The following is a 13,649-nucleotide window of genomic DNA, read 5'->3' on the forward strand; positions in this document are numbered from 1 at the left end:
GACACTTATATTGGTGAGAATGGCAGACCTATTGCTACCCGGATCAAAGAACACAAAATGTGTGTCAACAAATGAAAGTTAAAAGACGATCTTTCGGAACAGTTCGTTAAGAATCCTGACCGAACCATCTGATGGCAACACTTAGACATCTTAGCGTAAGATTACGCACTGGCGTAAACGGAAATTAATGAAAGCTATCCACATCAAACGGTCTCCACCTGAGCTGGTCAGGAACCAGGGTGTCCTCCTTCCCAATATCTGGTGCATTAACTGATTCAAGTGAACAATGGTGTCTACCCAAACATGCTGTGCGTTGTGTGTAAATGATAAAGAAGCTGCACATCCATAACGAGTGTTTTGTATTAGTATGAAAGTTTGTTTGTCACCGGAGGTACTAATGTCTTGCAGAGTGATCTACTTACACGCCGTATAGTGACGACAATGGACACTACCGTGATGTTCCTTAAGCTGAAACCTGCTTTCATCGCTAAACACTGTCCATCGCCAATTTGTTTTTTGTCACTAGCGAACGTCGATGTCTAAGTGTCTTTGAACGGTTGATAGGCTCAAGGCCATGTGGACGGAGTCGTCAGGTAAATGTCCCCCGCTGATGGGATGACCAGTGCGGTTTTCGGTGGTTGACGTCACAGTGATCAATGTGTACCTCAAGTGAAGCATTCGGAATTGGCGATCTTCCTGTAACCCTTGGTCTTCCAGTTCTAGGCCTGTCTGCTGGCCGGCAAGTTTGTCTATGACGGGTGACCAGTCCAGTGATAGTGCACATCGCACATCCCACAATTTGCAACATCTTTTGAAATTTAGTGGCCATGATATTGATATTGTATTGTCCCAACATAAAACTGTAAGTAAGGAACTCTTTCTGATACATATAGTAATTACATGGCCATTTTCAAGGGATAACAGAGATTACACTATTTTGAGATATTCACCACAAATTCAAAAAAAGTAAACCATATCAAGATATATTATGGACGAAGGGAACAATGCCATATGTCGAACATGCCACCTGTTTTGTTCACACTAGATGACCATTTACTGTGAGATCTTCAACTATAAAGGTTTTTCCTCTCAATCGTTACGCCTGTGACGCATGTGAGAGGTGTTGAAAGCAAACACGTGTGACCATATGGTTTTGAATGGATTCATATTGACATTTTGTAGTTTTAGTATCGCACTGTTTATGTCTGTGTGGCTATGAAGCTATTACGGTCGCAGCTTGTGTAAAGCAGCCGCTGGTCTTTTAGGGCTAGCCTATTCCTGTTCATAGGAGTGAGTGAGTTGAGTTTTATTCCAGCTATATGGTAGCGGTTCTGTAAATAATCGAGTCTGGACCAGACAATCTAGTGATCAACAGTATGACCATCGGTCTGTGCAACTGGGAACCGATGACATGTGTCAACCACGTTAGGGAGCCTGACCACCCGGTCCCATTAGTCGCCTCTTACGACAAGCATAGTCGCCTCTAAAGGAGAATCGGCCTAGACAGTTACAATAATTTGCTGGGTGGAAAGTAAAATCATTATAAACATGCACCCCGGGTTTTGATTAAAACATCGTTATTGATGTTTCATTCGCGAACACAGTTTCTTTTATCTGAGCTTCGGCTATTTTGCATATTTCCATTTTGTCCAATTAGGTAGGGCATCAGACTTCCTATGTAGTGGTCTGCGAGCTATCTCGTGATCCAGTGAGCTTGGATGAGCCCACCGGTGTAACAATCCAGGTGTAACAATCTTGGAATCAGCTTTGTGTGCAGCCCCTCTCAGTGTTGTCACAATTTACCCACGAATCCGTCGGTATATGACCAGATGGTGGCCACGTGGACTGGAAAACGTATTTTGATTATGTGTCTCAGTCCACCCAGCTGTGAATGGGTGCCTCGTGAGGATGGGAAAGCCAGACTGCTTGATCGCTATCAGGAGACAAACACCGTCTTTGACCACTGTCGTAGCAGGCGTCCACATGAAACGTCATACCGGCACGACCGCTACATTGTGAACGCATTTGCGACATCGCTTCATGCCAACTACCACAACAGTTCGTAACACCATAGGAAGATACAACAGATCCATCAGTAATTGTACGTCGCCGTCTCACTCACATAGGTTGGTTCAAGTTTGACGTCACGACATAGACGTGCTCGACTGATCTGGCTGGTATCGCAACTGGCGCAACTGACAGTGGGAGAACATCATCTTTTCAGAAGAAAGTCGCTTTTGCATCGATACCGCAGGCGGCAGAGTGAGAATATGGCGTCGTCAAGGTGAAATATTCTGAGAAAACCATGTTTTAGAGACAGATCTTTTGTGAGAGCCTTCTCCCATGTCTTGAGGTGGCATAACCTGGGTTCGTCATGTTCAACATGTAGTCTTTCAGAACAATTTGCAAGATCGTGGTACTGTGCAGCGCTACACCGACGAAGTTATTCGTCCATCTTTTGCTCTAAGACATCGTCATATTTGCTGGAGCTTTCCCTTTTAAGTACAATACCTAAAGGCATGCGTTATGTGGTTTCCATATTGATTGACTGTATTTTCATGACATGTGGAGAATAAACACACTAAGTGCAATCTTTCCAGTTATCGTTGTTTCTTGTGAAAGTACAGTCAGTAGAAATAATACTATGTTTTCACTCACTGTCAACATCGTCATTTCACAATATTCGCGTTTCTTTTGGCGGTGAGTATATAATTCAGCAGTTATTGGGGAATAACTTAACTGCATCAACAAGGCTGAAATCTTGCATGGAAACGTGATGCATTATAATTGCAAACTATGATCCTATAGTATTTACCAAAATAATTCCAGTGTAAGTTTTGTAGCTGGGAATATCTATTTTTCCCCATTTGAAGCATTATTATTTTTATATTTTTTTAAATCCCAGGCTCCAGCTGTCACCCATTTGACGAAAAGGACCGGCAATCGCATTTCAAAAGCATATTTTCTTAGGGACTGGTAATTGTTTTCCTGTGTTTATTGCTACTTTGCAAACTTTTTGATCCACTTTCAATCACGGAAGGTGACTTTTAGACGATCGTACCTTTATAAAAAAGTTTTTCTTTCCGATAGAATTCTGGCAGGTGGCAGGTGGTGTGTTTGCGGGCGAGACCCGTCGTCTGTTCATTTCTCGACACACGGGGGCGTGGCAAATACGTGAATGTATGAGGAACCAGAGAAAGCCACACATTGATTGGACATTATCAGAAACAACCACGAATCACGCACTTCACAGATGGTCAGATTCAGCAGCCGGCATGCCACATACCATGAAACACCCCCCGTCAGATACACTCGGAGTAAGTACGCCATGTTTTGTGTTTTGTTTTATTTCTGTTTTACGCTACAGTGTTCTGATTTCATCACTAAGCTGGTAAAAAGCCTGCAGACAGAAGAAAGTGAGATGGTGACTTCAACTATATATATTGATATGTTTTATAGATGTGCTTGAGCCTTGCGTGTTCAGTGTTCGGGGACTAATATGTATTTGTGTGGGGTGGCGCATATAGTAATGAATCTGACCTGTCAACACTCTCTTGAGAGCAAGGCTGTCTAGAATACTGCAGTTACAGAGAAACGCGCATGCGCATGAGCGTAGATTTCGATACCGTTTTATACCGTTTTGTTAACTAGTACCAGTTCACTGAGATATCGCACTGGATGTGGCTGTCCTACATAACAAGGTAGAGGGATCCTGCCTTATTTTATTCTCTGACTAAATTTACTTCATTAAGGGTCACCGATGGCGTAGGATACGCTCACCTTTAAGCGTACACCTGTTATCATGACTTTTTGATGGAGATACAAAATCACTTGCTCCAGTCTAAGTAAACTTAGTCTCAGTGTATTTCTTTACACTCCAACACTGAGAGTAAGAAAACCTAGTAGAAGGTCGCGTCAGGTAAGCTTTGAGCGCCCAGTGACCGTCCAACCAAACGCGAAACCGTTGAATAGATTTAACCAATCAGACAGCGGCTACACTTTAGGGATCGGAGGGACTTTCAAAATATTCAGGTCACTGACACAGATCTCTCCACACACAAAAATCCGCATATAACACAATTATGTGAACTGCAGTATGCGCTGTGGGGTTTCTGTTGACATGATTACCATTAGCTAATATTTCCGCAAGTTGACATCCTTGAATATTGCCAAAAACACCATTTTCAGCGACTGTTTACTCACCGTTGTCATGGTTGTACGGTACGTATGCCGTGTGCATCACCCGGAAGCGAGCGTACGCTAAATAGCATTCGGAATCGTTCGGGTACGAACCTTTTGAGATAAAAAGTTCAAAAGGTATTTGCGAATGTCCACTTTCGCGATTAGGTAAGCTGTGTTCTGATTGGTCAGTCTCAAAGGTTACCAGACGCGACCTCCCATAAGGTTTTGTTTGACTCTGTAGTGGAGTGTAACGAAATACACTGAGACTAAGTTTACTTAGACTGGCACTTGGTATCGCATGGCGACAAACTCATGGATTCTCTGAGTCAGACCCGATTTGATTACAAACAAAATCATACAGCTGTAATACAGATGACACAAATATCTGCTCATGGTATAATCACAATTGTAATCGACTCCGAAATGTCTTATAAATGTGGAGAGCGTTTTGCCGCTTCTATTTTAACTGGAACATACATTATTGATGCCAAGTTCATGTGTATTGCATAGAGCGACGGTTTGGTGTAGATTCTTACACAACTGTAAGGTAAGATGTCGTTTTATGCAATGAAGAAGAAGTTGTCATCCATGAACGAATACCAGGCAAACATACATTAAACATTTTTTATTTGCCTTCATATCCTGATCTGTTTCTGTTTTCTGCAGCCAGCGAGTAAACCTAAATGACTTACCGACGGAGCATACTGATGATAACAGTGACACTCTCCATCATAGCGATGTGTTACGTAGCAAACCAACCTACATACTTACTTCCCACTGCTTCTAGAAATGGCACCATGGTGTCTCCTAGCCTCCTTGCGCCCTGTGTCAGTAACGCCACCATGTGTCCCAGTAACATCATGACGTACCCCAGAAACGTCACAATAGCGTATCCCGGTAAAACCAGTAATGTTACCGAGATGTGTCCCAGTGTTCTACGAGGCATGTTGTCAGGATCTTGGAAAACACGACCTTTGACAGAGAGCGAGGAAAATGAAATGGACACATTTCAACACAAAGTACTCTCTAGATTGATGGTAAACCCCAGGGATAGTTTAGAGCTTCCAGATAAGAAGTGTGGAAATATCTCTTACCCTGGAGATGATTGGTTCCGAGCACTGTGCGAACCAAAGGGGACCACTCCCTGCTGTTATGGCAACGTCTGTCAAATGAGGACAGTTGAAGAATGTGTCTGTGATGGCTGCTATGACCTAAGACCACAAATACAAGCTGAGTACTCAACATGGGTTCCCCATGACGACAGGTAAGTGTCACACAATCCATTCTTTACATACACAATTAGTGAGTTTAGTTTTACGCCGCACTCGGCAATACCCCAGCTGTATGGTGGTCGTCCGTAAATAATCGAGCCTGGACCAGACAATCCAGTGATCAACAACATGAGCATCGATCTGCGCAATTGGGAACCGATGACATGTGTCAACCAAGTTAGCAAGTCTGACCACCCGATCCCGTTAGTTGCCTCTTACGACAAGTATAGTCCCCTTTTATGGCAAGCATGGGTTGCTGAAGGCCTATTCTACCCCAGACTTTCAACTGTCCTTTACATACACAAACCTATATGCATGTCGTACAAACTCATAACCCAAAAGTTGGACTTGATATCACGATACCACCAATGCCTGGGCTGATTATTAGTCTATTAGACGCTTGCTTCGATTAGTGACCGGCACTCGCACCGAAAAAACGGTACCATAATCTCCAATATATAACAGTTCATGTCAAACGTCTAACCGTGTCTGGAAGTACTCATGAAGCACGGGTGACTGACGGAGGAAACATGGTCATATATAGTGCTATTGATGGACCAACTTCTAAACGTTTGTGGGTACGCCCAACGCTCGGGTTACTGTTACTGAATATGTTTCTCGAATCGATTGAAGAACACCAGTCCTTCGCTAGATCTAAATTCCAGGAAGAACTAAATTAAATTATATGGAATTCTGCAATTCGAACTAATGCTCTATTCATACAAAATCTTCTTGAGTTGAAAGTGCATCAGTTTATTAACGTTTTGATGAGTAAAGACACAGAATATGTCTAACGTAGAGATTTATTGAAAACCAGATTTTTGCACTAAAGCTAAATTATTATTTCGGATTACCCGCATGTTCACGTGTCTCTTTATGTGCTACAGCACATTAGTCATTTGGAATTGCCAAAATACAATATGACTAAATATCAGTGACTGGAAGTTCATTTTTCATCAGAAATGTATTACTAGTATGTATCAGAAATGTATTACTAGTATATATCTAGAAAATGGTGAGTCCATTCGTATGGTTCACCACGGGGCAGTTCTTGACACTCAGGAGTATAATGCCAAACACGGTCACCCATCCAAGGACTCTCCGTAGCCAACGTTGGTTTACATCAACTGTTTTGTGGTTTGATCTCTATGTACAATACCATACACCCCATGTAAATTCCGTCATTACGTTAACCGTTATCGCCCTGGAATATGCAGCTGCTGAGGCTAACTGTGCTTTTGTGTTGACTCTGGATATATACAGTAGACGAATGAGGGCAAGTGCGGCAGTGTGGTGCTCCTCAATGTCACGTCAACCATTGAAGAATTAACGATTCTGGTAACAAACAATACTCGGTACACGTGTGCTTCGTATAGGGTTTTGTCATTAGCACACAGATGTCTAGTGTGTTGTATTGACATGAATTTCACTTGAATAATACAAACAATGGGGGGCGGTGAGGTAGCATAATGGTTAAAACGTCCGTTCGTCAGACTAAATACTCGGTTTCGATATTCCGTATTCGATACCCCACATCGTTAAAATATATAAAGACCATTTCAGGCGTCTATTTCGGCGTTAACACGTACTCACCCACTCACTCATTCATTCATTCACTGCATCAACATGATATTGCCTCATAAAGGTAAAGTCATGTAGATGTACATGTTTGTCATTGTGACAAACCACCCAGATTTCAGTCCTCAGCCCTTCCTCTGACAGCCCCGATCCCCTTCTCTTTCTCTCTGCCCCCCCCCCCCCCCCTCTCTCTCTCTCTGACAACTGAGTACTTTTTGTAGGTGTAAGATTGAAACGTTGACGTCAGCGACAGCATGTCAACTCCTTCGCGGTGGAACTTACCACTTCTACGGTGACTCTCTGGTCAGACAGATGTTCCTGGCATTCATCATCATTCTAAAGGGAGACAACCAGCATGGCGGACTCAGGCCTGATACCCCTCAAGGTATGGTGATCTTCACATTAGGAAATAGTCGTGGTCTTGTGGATTGGGCGGCAGTCGGGTTGTTTGATCCTGAGAAGGTCTTAAAATCGGTACCCTCATATCAACATGACGAGGTATTTAGAAATCCTGTAGACACAATGCATTGTGGTTATGGAAAGAGATAGGCTGTTTATATTCAAAATAATATATACTGAACAGCAAAAGAAACGCGACTTTGGTTGTTTTGGCAAGATTTAAAATAGAGACATAAACAGAAACGCTTTATTTACGAGATTTCCTTTGCTGTTCAGTATATAAAGCTTGCAGACTGTGGCGAATAAATGTGGATTCGCAAAGGCTGTTGTAATCACCACAGCGACCTTTCATAAAGTGGGTGTGTCAGTAACTGAGTCAGTGAGGCGTTAATCACTTGTGAGCATTATCTTTGGTGTCCAGGGCCCCCTTTCAAAAAGCACTAAGGTAATCGTAAGTCACTATGGTAAACTTAGTACAATGTAAAGGGATGGGGATAAGGGTTAACCGTAGTAAAGGTTGCTTCGTGAATAACATCTGGTAAATTAAATTTCCGTTGAATGTTTAGGAACCTACGTATCCTCTAAAGAGGCAATAATTTTACAATACCTTAATCCCCACTTGTGGAGCCACGACTACAGTGATTGACTGAATATTGTTTAGCGCCGCATCAGCAGCTGCAGTGTTGCAGCTATGTGTGGGAATCCATGACTTGAAATATTTTGTATACGGTATCATTCTGTCATCCAGTTTAGACTATTGTATGTCCCAGTCAGGAGATAACGATTATGCATCAGCTGACTGGTATTCTAACTGGGGCGAGTAACCCCGAGTTACCAGACTTGTTAGTAGTTGGTTGTTGGACACATCTGAAACGATTGTGGAATATACCATAAATGTAAAACGTTAAACGAACAGTTGCTAAAGTCATATATAAATTTTCATGTTTCTCATTACCGCCCTACACAAATATGTAACCCGACCCTACGATATGTTTTATATGGAATTTTGCAGAAAATGCAGCTTTGACTCTCAAAATGTGGAGAATTGTTTTCATATCTTTAAGTTTGGATTTTCTATCGGAGAAAAGGTGTACGTTTCCATAGAGACCAATGGGTTTGGGGCAAGGATATTGTTTCATGTGGCCAAAGGGATGTCTTGTGTTTCAGATGTGAAGAGGATGTGTGCGGGAATGTATGTGTTCCCGGCCAGAGCCTGCCGGAAGTATATTGACGTTACCCCAAGACTTTGCAACGGAACCGTCAAGGCTGTGTTTCGGGCATACCCACGAGCTAGTTCAATAACGGCAATGACAAAGAACGTGAAGCAACTCCTTGACAAACGCCGGTCCATAATTCTGTATGGGTGTGGACTGTGGAAGTTCTTCAACACACAAAACACTGAAAAATATGCCATGGCAGTCATCAATACTGTCAATTACGGAAAGAACCGAACGTGGCCCAAATTGGTCTGGTCAGGGTTCCATCATTTCGGCATCTGGCGTCGACCCTTTGTGAAGGGAGTAGACAATGAACATGCCGAGCAGTTCAACAGGTACATGGCGAAGGTGGCAGAGAAATACAACGTGCCTATGTTTGATACATTCAACATGACCAGAGGAGTCCATAGCGTGGACGGGACGCACTACGGAGCTGGTGTCAACTTTCTTAAAGCTCACATCTACATAAATTATATAAAAGAACTTAACACACAAGGCAAGTGGGAATAAACATCGGTGCTGGAATAACACATTCTTGTAAGTCAGACACTACTCGTCTCATTCTGACCAGCTGGATGACGGCGACTCGTACCCTGTGGCCATGTTTACGACTGAGCCTTGTCTCCGCAAATGGGCACGGAGATGATAATATTCTAGTTCTATTTCCAAGGAAAGATAACTTTGAATTTCCATACATGGCTATTCCTAGAATATCCATAATCCCGTGGACAGCTACACCGCCATTCCCTTCGTTTCAGTGTTGAAAGTTGCTGATTTTTCAGCTAAAGGTTCAGAGTTTCAAAGTTTGACGGTGTCTCTTAGGGGCGTAACTACCATTATAAAAAGCCAGGGCACAAACATTTTTGTTCTAATTCCTACCCCAAATACCTTCACACACGTCATCAGAACAACTTGAAAAGTGGAAATCTCTCCATGAATGTCTTTTTCAATTAGGATAGCAAGCAATACCATATTCATGTGGCTGGGTAATACAGTATAAGCATATATTTTAATAACGTATGAAGGAATAAGAAAAACGATTGGAGATTTAGGTGATTAAGAGCGGAGAGACGCAGGTATTATCAAACATTGTTTTGCGCCTACCTATTTAAGCAAGGTTTTCAATTTTTCTGTAAACTGGGTCCAGTCTCCAGAAATGAATGTTTTCGATGTTGTGATTATTTTATTAGCGGTAATAATTGGGTAAACATGGGAATAGTGTTGTTGTAATGACTGTTTTGAATATAACGCTTGGTTATTGTAAAGAGGAGGTTTTCAAGAAATTCAAATTTTGATCTCCAAGAAGGAAATTACTCACATTTAAATCTGAATAAGTAAGTTCTACTTTCATATCAAAATTTGATCACATTTATCATAATATTGTCATCCTTCCTTACATTTATTATAGCTTGAACTTTTCGTCAGGAAAATTATACAAGCTTTAGTATTTCTCTTTCTGATTGGCAAATGTAGAAAGGTTATACCTCTATCAATCGTATTTTGTAAAGAAATCATTTTGATGGTATGATACGAAAATCCGTGTCTTACTGCCTGCCACACAATTTCATATTGTATTTAAAAAAACATTGGGGCCGGAAATTTTCTGCATCCAACTTCGAGTCCCATATAGAGGTAAGATCTTGAAGAGAAGATACACCCTCGTCGTTTGTCACCACCCAATCAAAGCCCATGTGCTGTTATTGTGTCTGGTTTCCTACCCCAATCAAACTGACAAGCATACAAACATATCCACTACCTGTATATATGCTCCCCTTCCTCATACTGTTCGTCACATGCTTGATAACGGTGTTACAACCTACACCGGAACGTCGCTGTCATAGCAATAAAAAAGTTGTTCATCCATATATTCTCATCTGTCCCTAGCTTGTAATGTCCCAATAAATTAAGAGAGACCATCATGTGATCCTTCTAAGGTGAAAATTGTGTCATCAGCCAGTTGGAAGTTTAGATATTCAACACCATTAACATCTATATCTTTCATCCAAGTAGTATTCTTAATAGATATGGTTAGTACTTCTGCCCAAATGATAAACAGATAGGGGAGATAGGATCGCCATGTCTACAGACTCTTTCAAGATTAAATTAATTTGAAATGTGTTCTGTGCTTATTTATGCACTGTTACTATTATACTGAAATAATTTAATCCACTGTCTGAGAGAAGGTCCAAAATTGAATGCTTCCAGTGCTTTATCTATACATTACCACTCTTGTGTCAAAGGATTTTTCAAAATCTACCTTTATAAGAGGTCCTGGATTTTTTTGTATTTCACAGTAATTCAAATAATATTCTTGTATTTTCACCAATGAATCGGTCCTAAAGTGAGACCTTTTGCGTTTTGCTTATGATATTACGTACAACATTCTTGATTCTATTCGATATTACTCCAGTCCCGACTTGTACAAAGTGATATTTATCTGAATCCTATGCTGAAGAATGGGAGTTGCGCTAAGATCGCTTTGTCCACGTGAACCCATAAGCTATTGCATAGGCTATATTTAGTAAAGTTATTGAGCGCCAGTGTTTTAAGTAGCACCTGGCTCTGTTTTCTGTAGAAATGCAAGTTATCATACCCTGGTTTTGAACATTTGACTAAGTTCCAATATAGAAAGCTGGAAAACCACCGGATATTGGAGTCTACCGATTTTTCACAGAGTTTAAAACTGAAGCACTGTGAGATAGTGTAAAGGGACCCTGACAGCTGTTTCTCTCATTCTGATTTATCTTAATATAAATATTATGAAACTGGCGTCCCTCTGTGAATCATGCTGACAACAATACCATTTACAGTAAACATGCTATTTGTCATGTCATAAATCTGGAAGATGCCTTTCTTTCAGTGATGATTGTTTTTCCATCAACATGTATATGAATGTTTTGTTACAGTCATTATTATAGGCGAATCATAATGCAGATATATACATTTGTCCTTCTTTGATTATTTTTCATTTGTTTATCATTTCATTTGTTTATCATTTCATTTAGAAAAGGTCGATGCACGATATTATATCAATGCAGCAAACAAGGTTAAACAATTTCAAAACATACTTGTATATGAGGAAGTTTCATTTCAATCAAATGACTATTCTGTCTGAATTAATGGTAGACTGCTCTAAGTATGATTTCAAAATCCTGATAGCATAGCTAACAGCATTTTGAAGTTATTGAAATCATCAAACGATAACGCAGTTCGAGGAACTTTCACTTTCATCGTTACGACTCTCGGAATATTCAGTGTTTTCAGTATCAAAACTGACGAAATGAGGCAAATGGCAGTTGCCCGTATACCGTGCGGGGTGACTTGAGTTGATAGTTAGTTATCATTCTATAATCAGAAATATTTGCTTCATTTGAAGCTTGTGTGAGTTGTTATTAGAATTTTTAAGTCTTGCCACATGTTTTGGCTTCCCTGTTAAGTAAAACCAATTAAGAACTACATTCAATTGCATATGTTCGGGCATATCGAGAGAGGTGCAAAGGTTAGTCCTCAACAAATTCTTTCGAAAACCATTTATGAAACTGATTTCGGTTTCAAACCATAGAAACAACAAAATACGCCGTTTCGTCAGTTTTATGCAAGTAAGATACGGGTAATAAATAAAATGGCACACTTGTTCTTATTGCATACAAATTATACTCCACTCCTGAGATTTAGATGCTTTCTGATCGCTCGATCGGTACGTATTATTCGTATGTAATGAAACCTCGTGTATTATTCTTTATTTAGACACTAGACCTCCAATACCTATGAGTAAATAGTTCGGGAGGTTTTAATAGACTTTCGGGCATCTATTAGCGGAAATGCGGTAGTTTGATATCGGATATTCTGCCGGCAATCCAAACATCCAAGGTCGTAAACCTGGTTCGAGGACAGATGCCTAAACAACGTAGAATTTGTTTACGACACATTTCATAACGTTTCTTAAATATACAGGTTTCTTAAATATACAGTATATATCTGGTAACGAGCAGGTATTGCCACTATTAAGCACAATGATATTATTACTAACCTCATAATGCTACAGTCTAATTATTTTTAACATTTATATGAAAAGATACTTACCAGCTTTGTTTGAGAAACTCTCCCGTAAGAACCAACATACAAACTCTTCAGTCCGTATCACCTGTAATGAGCTCTTTACTCAATGTTCCCTGTAAGGAGCATGCTGACTTGTGTTTTTGAGGGAAATTACTCGTTATTTTTCTTGGTCATTTCATTGCCATGTGGTTTGAAAGAAGACATGTTGTTTTGAGAAGTGGAAGGTGGATAATATGGGGTCAAACAAAATGGTAGGTGAATATTTTCATTGTTAATAATAAGTTTCCTTGTGTTAGAGACATGGTAATTCATAATATATTTCTATTCCACATTTTGCAGGTTTTATTGCAATTTTTTGATATATGTACTCAGTTTTCATGCACTTGTTAAATTTCTTCATTCAGTACGCGTAAAATGTATTTTGTAAGGTAAGGATGTAGGTTCATTTAGATATTTTCTCTAATGTACGTAAATAGTAAATATGTGAAATAAAAGTAAATATTTTTCATATATTTTCTCCTTTTAATGACTGTAATATTCTCAGATGTGTATTATTCTTGGTACTTATTGCTATTTTTTATGTATTTACAGTCAATCGTTTCATTCGTCAGAAAGGATTTAGATGAGAATTATGATGTTGAAATATGTATGACATGAACTTTGAACTATGAACCTGCGAACATGGACATAAAGAGAATGCGCATGCGCACTGATATGAGAAATGAAAAAAGGAGCACTCTAACGATGACACGAATCTTCATTTTGTTTACTACATATCCAATACAAATGAATCTATCGTGAGCGTTGAAGGAAGTATCTTGTACGAGAGGAACGTATCAACAATACAGAGGATATGGAACAATTAGACTGTGGCCCAAATACGTTTCCATACATTATGAAAAAGTAAGAGGAAAACGTAACAAGAAAAGAAAACAGTGATTTA

The 13,649-nt window shown here is 40.1% G+C and overlaps 1 protein-coding gene across 1 annotated transcript; it reads left to right on the forward strand.

The window, feature by feature from the left end:
* The first annotated feature begins 3,090 nt into the window (after positions 1-3,090).
* On the forward strand, positions 3,091-13,212 carry LOC137272215 (uncharacterized). The gene is made up of 4 exons (XM_067804574.1): positions 3,091-3,317; positions 4,849-5,446; positions 7,253-7,416; positions 8,598-13,212. The coding sequence occupies exons 2-4, from the start codon at positions 4,866-4,868 to the stop codon at positions 9,155-9,157; spliced, it is 1,305 nt and encodes a 434-aa protein (XP_067660675.1). The 5' UTR covers positions 3,091-3,317; positions 4,849-4,865; the 3' UTR covers positions 9,158-13,212.
* The last annotated feature ends 437 nt before the right edge of the window (positions 13,213-13,649 follow it).

Source organism: Haliotis asinina, chromosome 2, assembly GCF_037392515.1.
Source record: "Haliotis asinina isolate JCU_RB_2024 chromosome 2, JCU_Hal_asi_v2, whole genome shotgun sequence".
NCBI classification, from domain to species: Eukaryota; Metazoa; Mollusca; class Gastropoda; order Lepetellida; family Haliotidae; genus Haliotis; species Haliotis asinina.

What these genes read in the sequence shown, in the direction of transcription:
- LOC137272215 (XM_067804574.1), top strand. Translation starts at nt 4,866, where the DNA reads ATGACTTACCGACGGAGCATACTGATGATAACAGTGACACTCTCCATC. An exon ending in TGGGTTCCCCATGACGACAG is followed by an intron (nt 5,447 to 7,252) that starts GTAAGTGTCACA and finishes TACTTTTTGTAG; the next exon opens with GTGTAAGATTGAAACGTTGA. An exon ending in CAGGCCTGATACCCCTCAAG is followed by an intron (nt 7,417 to 8,597) that starts GTATGGTGATCT and finishes CTTGTGTTTCAG; the next exon opens with ATGTGAAGAGGATGTGTGCG.